This window comes from Aquarana catesbeiana, linkage group LG02 (genome assembly GCF_042186555.1).
Source record: "Aquarana catesbeiana isolate 2022-GZ linkage group LG02, ASM4218655v1, whole genome shotgun sequence".
NCBI classification, from domain to species: Eukaryota; Metazoa; Chordata; class Amphibia; order Anura; family Ranidae; genus Aquarana; species Aquarana catesbeiana.
The window spans coordinates 319,790,391-319,803,823 of NC_133325.1; the positions used below are offsets into that span (position 1 = coordinate 319,790,391).

The 13,433-nt window shown below is 41.7% G+C and overlaps 1 protein-coding gene across 1 annotated transcript in view; it reads right to left on the bottom strand.

Annotated features, from left to right (window-relative positions):
- Positions 1-764: 764 nt before the first annotated feature.
- Positions 765-13,433, bottom strand: part of SLC9A2 (solute carrier family 9 member A2) — a 135,250-nt gene continuing 122,581 nt past the window's right edge. Inside the window, exons 11-12 of the mRNA XM_073614757.1 lie at positions 9,049-9,139; positions 765-2,194 (exon numbers count right to left, since the gene is read on the bottom strand). Coding sequence (XP_073470858.1) covers positions 1,830-2,194; positions 9,049-9,139 — 456 coding nt within the window. The 3' untranslated portion in view covers positions 765-1,829. The remainder of the gene's footprint in view (positions 2,195-9,048; positions 9,140-13,433) is intronic.

A 13,433-nucleotide genomic window follows, 5' to 3' on the forward strand; every position in this document is an offset into this window, starting at 1 on the left:
AGGTAACAAAATACGCATTTATTATTTTTTACTCTGCAGCCTATAAGATATTGCACCCGCAATCAGCAGATTGTGGGTGCAATGCCTGGATCCTGCATTTTCCAATCCTGTGCCCAGAAACCATTCACAACAGGTCCATTACCATTATACAACAAAGTACAAACCTTTGTCTTCTAGGATTGACAAGGTTCTTGCCTCCCTCACGGACCCTCAGCTGCACTCTGCTAGCTGGTTATGTAGGAGAATTTACATTACTGTACTTGTTTCTCCAGGTGTATACTAGCAAAGTGGGCCACAATCATAATTAACCAACCTTAGGACCTTTCCACGCTTGTATATTTTTGGTTATGCTAAACACATGTTAAACTGCATGCAAAATATAGTGGTAAGATCTGTATTAAAAAATCAGTGGTTGTGCATTTCATATGCACCAACATGCACAAGTGTAAACAGGCCCTACTGTTACAACTTTCTGCCAAGGATTGGCTGTAGCCACTGCTAACAATCAGTGCATATACTGTATGTCTTCTTAAGTAATCAGAGTGGATCATTTTAAATATTACTAATGAATGTGCCAGTTTTCCTATCTGGAGATATTTCCTTTACAGAGACTCTTTTATGACTCATGGCCCCCACCCTAGCTCTCATTTAATAGGTTCTGCTTCACTTAAATAAATTGTGAACAAGGGAACGCCTGCATGCAAGCGCTCCAATAAATCAGTGCAATGTACAATACATTTCTTTCATATACAACACATTATGGGTACATAGACACATGTTTATTGGTATAGTCAGTGCACATTTGTGTTCATGTGGTGATCACACCACATCCGGGTTCTCACCAATGGGCCTGCATAAACGTATACCCAAACTAGGACCATGCCATTCATATATCTAGATCTATTTTTGGTGCTGGCTGCATTTACATTGTAAAAATGTGTGTAAAGCTTGCAGTCATCTTTGAATAAATATTTTGGGGTTGATTTAATAAAGGCAAATAGACTGTGCTATTAGTGTACATACAAACTGATATTTTAGCTCAGAAAGTAGTCAACACGGGCACAAAGGGGTTGATTTACTAAAGGTATAGACTGGTCACTTTGCAAAGTGCAGTTGCACTCTGCAAATGCAGTTCCTCCAGAGATTAGTAAATGAGCAGAAGCTTTGCTGACTTCCATTATCCAATCATGTGCAAGCAAAAACATGTTTTTTTATATTTTTATTATTATGTGATTGGGTACTTTTTGCAAAGTGAAGTTTTACCTCATTTACTAAACCCTGGAGCAACTGCACATGCAGAGTGAAACTGCACTTTGCAAAGTGACCAGTCTATTTAACTTTAGTAAATCAACCTCTTTGTGCCAGTGTTGACTACTTTCTGAGCTAAAATATCAGTTTGTATGTACACTAATAGCCTTTCAGGTTCCATACTTGCTCCAGTAAAATTAAATTTACACATTTCTACACTTTGTAGAAATGGCTCAATTGATATTCTAGGTGTGGTAAACACCTGATTCGATATTTGTTATGTGCCTGTGAAAAACTGCTTAGTTACTGCATTACTATGTAAATGTCATTTTCTACTGTATATTCCAATTTTCTTTATGAATGCTGGAATCCTTCAATAAAGAATTTGCAAAAACAACCTGCTTAGTTTACCAGTCAAAATCCGCAGAGATAACACGTTTTATAGTATCACAAGTAATCTCATTTTGGGATATCAGAAAATACATTATATCCAGAAAACCTGAATTGAGTAACATGGCAATGCAACATGTCCACTTCTTTTTGCAAAATATTTTGCCTCTTTGACAAAAGTGTGATTTTTACTATTTTGGTGATCGAGGATCAGGTCTTTTTTCTCCAATTCTCTTCTTCTTAAACTCATCTTCCAAGGAATGTCTACTTCTTGGTGGTGGAACTGGAGTGCTACTTTCCTCCTTTGGCCCTTTGTCCTCTCTCAAGGTTCCAAACCTCGGTTTAGGCAAGAGCGGCTCCCGAAGTCCTCTTTGCAGGGGTAAGCCACCTACTGAACTGGATTCTTTAGTCTGACTATTAAGCCTTTCATCAGTCCACTCTAGCCTACTCTTAAAAGGAGCACGTTTTTGCCTATTATCCCGCAAGATGTCTTTAGCTCTGGGATAAAAATTTAACTCCTGGCTGGACGTACCACCATCTGAATCACTGTCACCCACTGTATATAACAAAAACATAATGATATCAAAATTATGGTAAATATACTGACAAGTAAAAGCAAACATACAACTGCAATATTCAAATAAATAATATTTTTTCACATCAGTATCAACACTAAGGCAGGCCATAGACGGTGCAAATTTCTTTGCTCGATTCCCCCATCAACACGGACAGTGTTGACAGGGGAATCCCTCTAGCCGAGCAATTGTCTTCTCCTTGTGGGGGGTGTGGGCCAGAAGCCATCCCTGCAGCAAGCTAAACCGGCAGGCTGGTTGTATCCAAGTCGAACGATTGATTGATCATCTTGGAACATTCAGCCTGCCCATTAATGGTTCGAAATGGCTGAGATTCGAACCGCATATGGCTGCCCTAACATTTGACAAAAGACTTATTTTTCACTGTTAGGGAAATATTGTCTCAGACAGTCTGTATTACTCCAGATTAATTTTTTCATGTTCCACTCTTATTTCCAAAGTTGTGAATCCTATTGGTTGTTATGAAGCAAAAATCAACAAAGACATTTAGTTAAATAATACTCTTTTGTAAGCCCCAATAATACTTAGTGAGACTTAGACTCTATGGTGCGCTCTGGGGTGCACTTATTGTGTTATTTTGCCTTGGACAGGTAAATGTAAATACTTATTCCTGCCCAGAGTTCCAACATGCCTAGGCCAGTGTAGTGTCTGGAGTACAAATTATATACTAACACCCTGATTTATTGAATAAATGCTATACGAAACAAAGTTTTGCCACAATTTCAGATCTCTTTTAGGGTTCGAGATCTAAAACCATCTTCATATTTCTTGTGTAGTAACTGTTTGCAAACACAAAATAAAATTTGGGCTGTTATTTGCATTAGGCTGCCTAAAAAGTTAAGGCTTGCCTGCCCCACTGCCCCTGCTACTGATCTTTACTTTCTTGCAGAGCTACAATGGCTAAAAAATCTTCAGCATCCAACACGTTTGTCAGGTCCCCCCGCTGCACTCTGTGGTTTCATCAGGCAACCCGTACATAACTATGGACAGTATGAACGTAGGGGCCATCAGACAGAACCACAACACACAAAGGGAGATACTTGACAGGGTAGTTTAAAGTAAATGTTTCCCCAACATTTCATATTCCTGATATGAGTCTTTGTTACCATTAGTGATGGGCTAGATGTTTGTTTGTTCATAAAAAAAAAAATGAACACATGGGACGTTCGCAGGAAGTTCGCCCGCCGCGGAGTGCCCCATAATGCACTGCAAGATCGCAGTGCATTGAAGGCTGCTGATTGACCAAAGCAGCCACCTGACCTGTATGCTTTGGCCAATCACAGCGCAATGTGCTGTGAGAGCCATGATTGGCCAAAGGCAGGGTGCCTTTGGCCAATCATGGATCAGGGGCTAAGTCCACGCCCCACACAATATAAGGTTGCTTACACGGCGGCTGTATGTAGTGTATTGTAGTGGGGAGAGATTAGGCAGGTCAATTAGTGGATTGAGCATGTAGGCAGTGTAGAATATGTAATACAGTGCAGTCATTGTGGAATATATAATACAGTGCAATCATTGTGGAATATATAATACAGTGCAGGCAGTAAAGAATATATAATACAGTGCATTCAGTGTAATGTACATAATATAGTGCAGAGTATATACTGCAGTGCAGACTATATACTACAGTGCAGTGCAGAGTATATAGTGCAGAGTTGTTACTACAGTAAAACCTTGGATTGCAAGCAAAATTTGTTCCAGAAACATGCTTGTAATCCAAAGCACTTATATATCAAAGCAAATTTCCCATTAGGAAATAATGGAAACTCAAACGATTCGTTCCACAACCATTTATTCATAAGTCCTTCAGTTTATAGTCCATATAAAAAGATTATAGCAAGGTTGTGTAACCATAAAATGTCCATCCACAAATGGCAGCCTCCACAAGGGGATTAGAAGCAAAATCCAGCAGGAACTATAGAGTGTAAAACAGAAGAGAGGCATCTCTAAATGTTTAGCAATATGGTTACATTTAATGAAGGTACAACATTTAGCAACTCACATGGCTGATGATTAAAAGAGGCACAACTAAGTATGCAAGCATCCGGGGTAAAGCTGTCCACATAGACCATCTTCCGCACCGCCGGCTCTCACCGATGTCAGTCTGCAATTGTGACTGGGAACATTACCCTGCAGTAGAGCGATCTGAAAGTGAGGCTTGAGGTGCTCGTGGAGCGCAGCGTGGAAGGGATGACATTGATGACAGTGCGGAGGATGTTCTACGTGGACAGCTTTACCACGAATGCCTGCATACTTAGATGTGCCCGTTTTATTATCAACCATGTGAGTTGCTAAATTTTGTACCTTCATTAAATGTAACCATATTGCTACACTTAGAGGCACCTCTCTTCTCTTTTATGGTCAGTTGGAATGAGGCTACTTGTATATAAAGAAATCACTTGTTTATCAAGTCAAAATGTATTAACAATTTTTGCTTGTCTTGCAAAACGCTTTCAAACCAAGGTTTTACTGTATAGTGCAGTGTAGAGTATATAGTGCAGTGCAGTGCAGAGTATATAATACAGTGTAGCGCAGTGTGAATAACACAGTGTAGTTCAGTGTATATATTACAGTGCAGTGTAGTGTGAATAACACAGTGTTGTGGTGCTACTGAAGTGTCGGTGTGCCACCACTGATCCCATTTTTTTCATTAATTTTTTTTTCTTTTTGCAGTCGCAGGTGGTCTTCCTTCTGCGTCACCACTGTTTTTTTGGGGTTTTTTTGTCCTTTCTTCATTTTTTTACGTTTATTTTATTTTAATTTTTTGCAGCAGCAGCTGTGAAAAAATATCTCCACAATTGCTGCACCCTTATTTTCTTTATTACAAAAGAAAAACTATAATAAAATGGTTTATAGTGCACCAAGCATAAAGTATTGCACCCAAGTACCATATTCCCTTCCCACACTCTGTAATAAAGAGTTATAAAAATCTCCCCCAAAAAAATAAAAAGAATAATAAAATGTTTTTTTGCACCAAGCAAAAAAATAAATAAAAATTCCCCCAATGTCTGAAAGGCCAACAAGGCGAGACAAACATGCACAGGCCACTAAGAGAGGGCAAGCAGCCTCTGTGTTTACAGTGAAAAGTTGTGGTGCATCCTCTGCAGGCGTGGCACACTTTTTTTTTTTTTTTCCGCTGCTGGTCGTGTTATTGAGCCACAACATGCAAAAGAGTTGGTGGAGTGGATAACTAAGCCGTCCTCATCCTCCTCATCCTCTGTCACCCAGGCTCATACTAGTTTGCCTTCCACCTTAGCTGCCAAAACGGCCTATTCCAACAGCTCCTTGCCCACAGCTACTCCTTCTGTAGCCCCACCATCATGAACGGAGGAGTCACCAGAATTATTTGATCACAGTGTCGGTTACATGCTGCTGGAGGATAAGCAGCAATTTGAATGCTCCAATGTTGGTTCCCAGGTTAAGGAAAGGAGTAACGTGAGCCTAGAGAGAGGGGGTGCCACAGAAGGACAAGAAACTAGTCATGTTCCCCCAGCTGAAGCATACTGCCAAGTTTGCTCCAGTGATGAGGAGGGAGGGGATGATGAGGTCACTGACTGTAATTGGGTGCCTGAGAGAACAGAGGAGGAAAGTGAGGTGGAGGAGGAGGCACAACTCCAAAGAGGCAGGATGTCCACCACAGAGCTCCACAGGTGCAGGGTGCTGCTGACTCCCCGCTGACCTCCAAAAGTTCATTGGTGTGGGCTTTTTTCAACACATGTGCAGCAGACCGAAGCGTTGCTGTTTGCAATCTATCTCTGAAGCGGAGCATAGCCAGGACACCAGCCGCTTGGGCACCACATGCTTGACAAGATATATGATGACCTGCCATGCAGTCCAATGGCAACAACACCTGAAAGACCCACATCATTAAAAAAATGCAGACTTCTCCTTCCTCCTAATCTGGGATCTCTACCCCTACTATACCACAAGTCTTCTCAAAGTCTTCCCCAAAAACCCTGCACTGAGAGGAATGATGGTATAACAATGGGTGCCACAAGTACTTGCACCCAATCTACTAGGAGTACACAACCTGTTAATTTCACCAGGCAAATTTTGCTACCCCAGTTGCTGAACCGTTAAAGAAAATACTGTCCCAGCCACCCACATGCTCAGCATCTAAATCCTAGCTTGGCCAAATTTCTAGCATTACAACTGCTGTCTTTTCATCTGGTAGACTCTGCCCCTTTTTGTGAATTTGCAGAATGTGCTATACCACAGTGGCAAGTTCCAAAAATCTATTTTTTTTCATGTAAGGCCATTCCAGCTCTGTACCATCATGTGAAAGGCAATGTTTTAGCCTCGTTGGACAGGGCGGTCAGCAACAAGGTTCACATTACTGCTGACTCATAGTCCAGCAGTCATGGTCAGGGATGTTACATTTCCTTTACAGCACACTGGGTAACTCTGCTGCCAGCTGGAAAGGATGCAGGACAGAGTTCAGTTCCGGGGCTTGTTCCACCACCAAGCCTCCAAAAAGCTGGTGGTGATTCTGTCGCATCAGTCTGCTCCACCCCTCCTCTTCTTCTTCCTCTATGGCCTCTTCTGCTGAATTGTCCTCTGAACCAGCAGTGCTCCCTAAGCGTTCAAGGGGCTACAAAAGCAGTCAGGCTAAAAGATGCTATGAGGTGCTTCAGTTGGTCTGTCTATGGGACAGAAGCCACACTGGGGCATAGATTCTGTCAGCTCTGCAGGGGCAGGCTCAGAGGTGGTTGACGCCATGGCAGCTTGAGCCAGGAATGGTTGTATGCAACAATGGCACCAACCTTCTCTCCGCCCTCAGACAGGGACACTTGACACATTCTCCATGCTTGGCACACATCCTGAATTTGGTGGTGCAGCATTTCTTGAACAGGTACCCAGGCTTACAAGATCTTCTGATGCTGACCAGAAAAGTCTGTGGCCATTTCAGACGGTCATACAATGCCAGTGCTCGGCTGGCTGACATTCAATGGGAATTCAACCTGCCCACCAACCGCCTCATTTGTGACACCAGGTGGAACTCAACATTGGCAATGCTGTAGCGACTGCACGTGCAGCAGGGGGCCATCAATGAGTACCTATGTGAGTATGACACAAGGACAGGCTCATGGAAACATGGCTTCTTTTTGCTACGTCAGTGGATACTGATAAAGAATGCATGCACTGTCCTGTCACCATTTGAGGAGCCCTCAAGGATGGTGAGCCGCAACAATGCATGCATCAGTGACACTGTCCCTCTAGTCTTCCTGCTGGAGCACACTTTCCACTTCGTGGAATCATGGACAGGGCACTTGAGGCAGAACAGCGGGAGGAAGAGGAGGACTTCCTTAGGACTTCCTTTCCTCTCAAGGCTCCCTTTATGCAGATACCATTCCTGTGGGGCTGCCAAACACACAGGAGGAGGAGGATTGTGTCAGTATGGATGTAGAGGATAACATACAGCAGTCTTCAAGGGGTTGTCATCCTTAGTGACCCACAGAACTCAGAATATAATGCCTCCTCAAACTTATGCTGCATGGGCTCCCTGGTTCTGCAAAGCCTGCGAAAGGACCAGAGGATTTGTGGTATCAAGGAGAGGGATCATTACTGACTGGCAACCCTTCTTGATCCACGTTACAAGAATAAAGTTGCAGAGCTCACTCTGCCTTCACAGAGGGAGCAGAGGATGAAACATCTTCAAGACGCCTTGAAGAAAAATTTGTGTAACAAATTTCCAGACACTGGGAGGTTACCATTTCCTGGACAACGTGTTTGTGAGGCTTCGTTCCGTCAATAGAAGAGCGATGGAAAAGGCAGCCGGCTGACCAATGCCTTTAAACAATTTTTTAGTCCTCAGCGCCCAGGGCTGTTAGGTTTAAGCAACCATCGGCAGCGTCTGCATCATATGGTGCAGGATCATCTAGGGGCAAGAGCAGGTATCTGGGATCCCTTGAAGGCTGCCTATGCTGCTATCCTATTCCTGAATCTTGATTATGCTAACTTTCAACAATATTTTTGGTTTGGGGCACCAGTAACACCTAAGGCACAATTTTTCTGCACCTGTTTGATCTAATTTTTAACATCAGGGCCTGTTCCTGCACCCAACAAGAGTAACTGTGAGGGGTTACAGTGTTCAGGCACTACCAATACCCAATTTTTATGCACCTGTTTGATAGGTGCATGTAATTTCAATTTCTTTTCTAATTTTTAACAGCTGGGCCCGTTCCTGCGCCCACCAAGAGTAACTGTAAGGGGTTACAGTGTTCAGGCACCACTATGGATGGGCGAATGGTTTGGGCCGAGCATAGGTTTGGCCTGAACATCACCCATTCTGGTATTTGCTTATCACCCAAACTTTCTGGTTACATAGGGAGATGTTCACCCGCCGAGCGCACAGTCAATAGGTTGTTAAGACTTCCCCGCTGAGAGCTAAATAAAAAAAAAAAGAATTGCTAAAAAAAGAATGTAAATTAAAAAAACTGGAGAAAAAATAGTGTGGGGGGACCCTTTGGGTCTGCTATGGATTTTACCACTTCCCTACCGGTGCATTGTAAAATGATGCCAGCAGGAACATTCCCTCCCTCCTGCAGCCCATAAGAGTACCAGGGTACCTATCTGCAGCCCATATCACAGAATATACTTTGGGGTGTTTTCTTTCCAAAATGGGGTTATTTTGTGGGTAATTCCACTGCATAGATTGCATTAAGATAAAAAAAAAAACTTCTGACTTTACAACCCCTTTAATTCCACCAAAGCTGTTCCAGTTGTTGGCACGTCAGTCTTTTGATTTATGTGCAAGATTAACATGTATATGTTTATTACAAATCAAGATGCCATGATTTCATTAACATAGTCTCACCTCTAAAAGAAGTTGTATTTTTTCCTCTTGGCCTTTCAGAAAGTTTTGTGTGTCCAGGTAGAGACAGAAACCGGGATTGCTGAACAGAAGCCTAAAAATATGTGAACAGGACTGTCAGACTTGTTTTTCAACATTCGACATTCAAACTATCCTACGCAATATGTGGAATACTGGGGAAACCAAACTGCAATAGTAATTAGAGGTCTGACTTCATAAAGTATTAAGGATTAAGTTTTGTATGATATATTTGTAGGAGAATTGTTCCATTAGAATAAAGAATTTAGTAACTAGAAAATTGTCAAAATAATGGTTGAAGGAAATTAGTCACTTTGCCCACTTAGGTTACAGTATCAAACTTTGAAATGCTTGTAGGAGAATTTTTTAATAGTATAAAGAATTTAGTAGTTAGAAAATTATCAAAATAATGGTTGAAGGAGATCTGTCACTTTGCCCTCTCAGGTCACATGACAGGTTCTTTTTAACAGCCTACCATGGATTCACGAAAGACCGAAGTTGTCAAACAAATCTGATTTCTTTTTATGAGAAGAAAGCAAAAACTCAGACAAAGGAATGCCTGTGGATATAGTATCAAAAAAAGATATAAAAAGTACAGCATATAGGATTGTGCAATAAAAGTATGTGTATTAACCTTTCTATAGTTGCCACTCAAACAAATGTGTCCACCTAAATGCACAAAGATATATGATCAAACCAACAATTATGAGCAGCGCTATTATAACAAAAATAATAATTCACATGTGAGTGTGCTTAATTAGTGCTAACAAGTATATACAAAGAACACTTGTTAGATGATCTACATAAAAGTGTCCATAAACACAGTGTCTAGAATTGTAAGAAAGTGCTCAAAAACAGTCCACTGTGAAATCTAGTGCCAAATTAGACGTCCAAATGCTTGTGTCACCACATGCCCCAAGCAAACTGAAACTCACCAGAATCCTACGACCCTAGATATTACTATGGGTCAAAAAGTGCTTGTAATATCAGAGGATCTCATCTCCAAATGTCACTTTTAAGGAACATGACCCTCCAACATCACCTATTCACTCCAATGAACTCATGTAGGAATAGAAGAACCGCAAATATAGCATCATTGCATAACCTGTGTTTATTCCATAAATCCAGCAGCCACAAAAAATGTAAAACCATATAGATATACACTTATACAGTTGTGTGAAAAAAGAATTTGCCCCCTTCCTGATTTTTTTTTTTTGCATATTTCTCACACTTAAATGATTCAGATCATCAAACAAATTTTAATATTGCACAAAGATAACCCGAGTAAATGTAAATCCAAGATGCAGTTTTAAAACTATTATTTCATTTATTAAGAGAAAAAAGCTGTTCAAACCTGCCTGGCCCTATGTGAAAAAGTAATTGCCCCCTCCCATGCTGGATCATGAATGAGCTGGGATTAACCACAATTTTTAGGAAAGCTGAGTTAAAGTTCACTTGCCACACCCAGGCCTGATTACTGCCAAACCTGTTGAATCAAGAAATCACATAAATAGAAGCTGTCTGACAAAGCGAAGCACGCTAACAGATCACAAAAAGCCACACATCATACCACAATCTAAAATAATGCAAGAACAGATTAGAAACAAAGTAATGTACATGTATTGGTCTAGGAAGGGTTTCAAAGCCATTTCTAAGGCTTTGGAACTCCAGTGAACCACAGAGAGAGCCATTATCCACAAATGGAGATAACTTGGAATAGTGGTGAACCTTCCCAGGAGTGGCAGGTCTACAAAAATTACTCCAAGAGCATGACGACGACTCACCCAGAGGTTATAAAAGAACCCAGAACAACATCTAAAGAACTGCAGGCCTCACTTGCCTCGGGTAAGATCAATGTTCATGATTCAACGATAAGAAAGAGACTGGGCAAAAATGGCATCCATGGGGGAGTTCCAAGGTCAAAGCCACTGCTGACCAAAAAGAACACAAAGGCTCATCTCACATTTACCAAAAAACATCTTGATTATCCCCAAGACTTTTAGGCAAATATTTTGTGGACTGATGAGGCAAAAATTTAACTTTTTGGAAGGTGTGCGTCCCGTTTCATCTGGCATAAAATGAATACAGCATTTCAGAACAAGAACATCATACCAACAGTCAGACATGGTGGTGGTAGCATGATGGTCTGGGGCTGCTTTGCAGCTTCAGAACCTGGACGACTTACCATAATTGATGGAAACATGAATTCTGAGCTCTACCAGAAAATCCTAATGGAGAATGTCCGGCCATCAATTCATGATCTGAAGCTCAAGTGCACTTGGGTTATGCAGCAGGACAATGATCCGAAACACAACAGCAAGTCCACCTCTAAATGGTTCAAACAAAGCAAAATTTAGGTTTTGGAGTGGCCTAGTCAAAGCCATCCAATGTGGCTGAATTAAAACAATTCTGCAAAGAAGACTGGGCCAAAATTGCTCCACAGCAATGTGAAAGACTCATTGCTAGTTATTGCAAATGTTTGATTGCAGATGTTGCCGCCAAGGGTGGCACAACCAGTTATTATGTTTAGGGGCAATTACTTTTTCACATAAAGCCAGGCAGGTTTGGACAGCTTTTTTGTCTTAATAAATGAAACCATCATTTAAAAAATGCATTTTGTATTAACTTGGGTTATCTTTATGTAATATTAAAGTTTGTTTGATGATCTGAGTCATTTAAGTGTGACAAATATGCAAAAAAATAAAAAATCAGCTGCGGGGGCAAATACTTCTTCACACAACTGCATATAAATGCACCATGTTCTGGTACCCAGAATATCAAGTGACACTGCAGAGACCAACCACCACTGTTCCGATACCTAGACAGGTATTATGAACACTTTTATAAGTGTAGATAATCTAAAGAGTGTTCTTTGTATATGATTGTTGGCACTAATTAAGCACAATCACATGTGCATTATTATTTTTGTTATACTAGCACCACTCCGAATTGTTGGTTGGATCACATGGGTATAGTATACCTGGGTTTTGCCAAAGCATTTGACACAGTTCCCCACATGCGGCTAATGTGTAAATTAAAGTCTACAGGCTTAGAAAATTCAGGTTGTAAATGGATAGAAAACTGGTTAAAAGACTGTATTCAGAGATTAGTGATTGATGATTCATACTCCAAATGGTCTAAGGTTATCAGTGGTGTTCCCCAAGGTTCAGTGTTGGGACCCTTACTTTTTAATATATTTATAAATGATATAGAGTTTGCAATAAAAGTAACATTTCAGTATTTGCAGATGACACCAAGCCATAGGCGTGCGCACAGGGTGTTTCAGGTGTGCCTGGGCACACCCTAATCACCCTGTGTGGCACAGAGTGCCCTGGCTGCCTAGGCCCCCCCCTCTATATTCCCCCTGCAGCTCTGCTGGCTTCCCTTGTCTCCTTTCCTGCAGAATGCTGCGGCCGATCGTTTCAGGATGGAGAGTGGGGAAGGGGCCAGTAAATATGTAATTTAGCAGCCCCTTCCTTTTCTAAATAAACACGATGAGTGATTGGTATATCAAATATAACAACAACCTATTCCTATGTGTTTAAAGCTTAACTGTAAACCCTATGCATTAAGGTGAAAAAACACCTGCCGGTCACCGCCCCCCCAGCCCCATTTTACTTACCTGAGCCCCTTTATCTCCTCGGTGGGGATGCGCTGTCTCTCTCTCCACGGGGTCCTGGTTCTTGATTGGCTCGATTGATAGCAGCACAGCCGTTGCTGCTGTCAATCAAATCCAATGACGCGGGTGCGGGGGGGGGGGGGCAGGGCCGAGTGCGGCATTCGTGTCTGTGGACGCAAATGCTGGACTAAGGAGCACGCCTGCAAGGTAACCCCCTCGGGAGACCGCTTCTCCTAGGGGGTTATCTGATGCGGGGAGGAGCCGTGAGTGCTGCCGGGGGATCCCAGAAGACGATGTCCGGGGTCACGCTGTGCAAAACGAGCTGCACAGTGGAGGTACGATATGTTTGTTATTTTTAAAAAATGTAAAAAAGTATCCTTTACAATCACTTTAATCAGTTCTGTGAGTTGAATGACAAACCAGCCAACCCTTACTTTGCTATAATGCAGCTAACCAGCCGTGGATCTTGAGCGTCCAAAGTACACCGAAAAAAAGTAAACTAAAGAGGTGTAGATAGACCTAATCTAAAGGTATATCTCAAAAAGTGTGCACTCCTAATTGTCCTACCACGCTGTCTCTGACAGCTGTGATCTAAGCTAACAAACCGGAGCCAATCAGAGTGGTTCCTGATGAACACCAAGACAATCAAGTCAATCAAGGTGATCACTATGAAGCTGGAGGCATTTGATTTTTTTCCCATTTATCAGCCTATAAAAAACCTGAACTGTTACTTAATAAAAGTTCTTCCCAT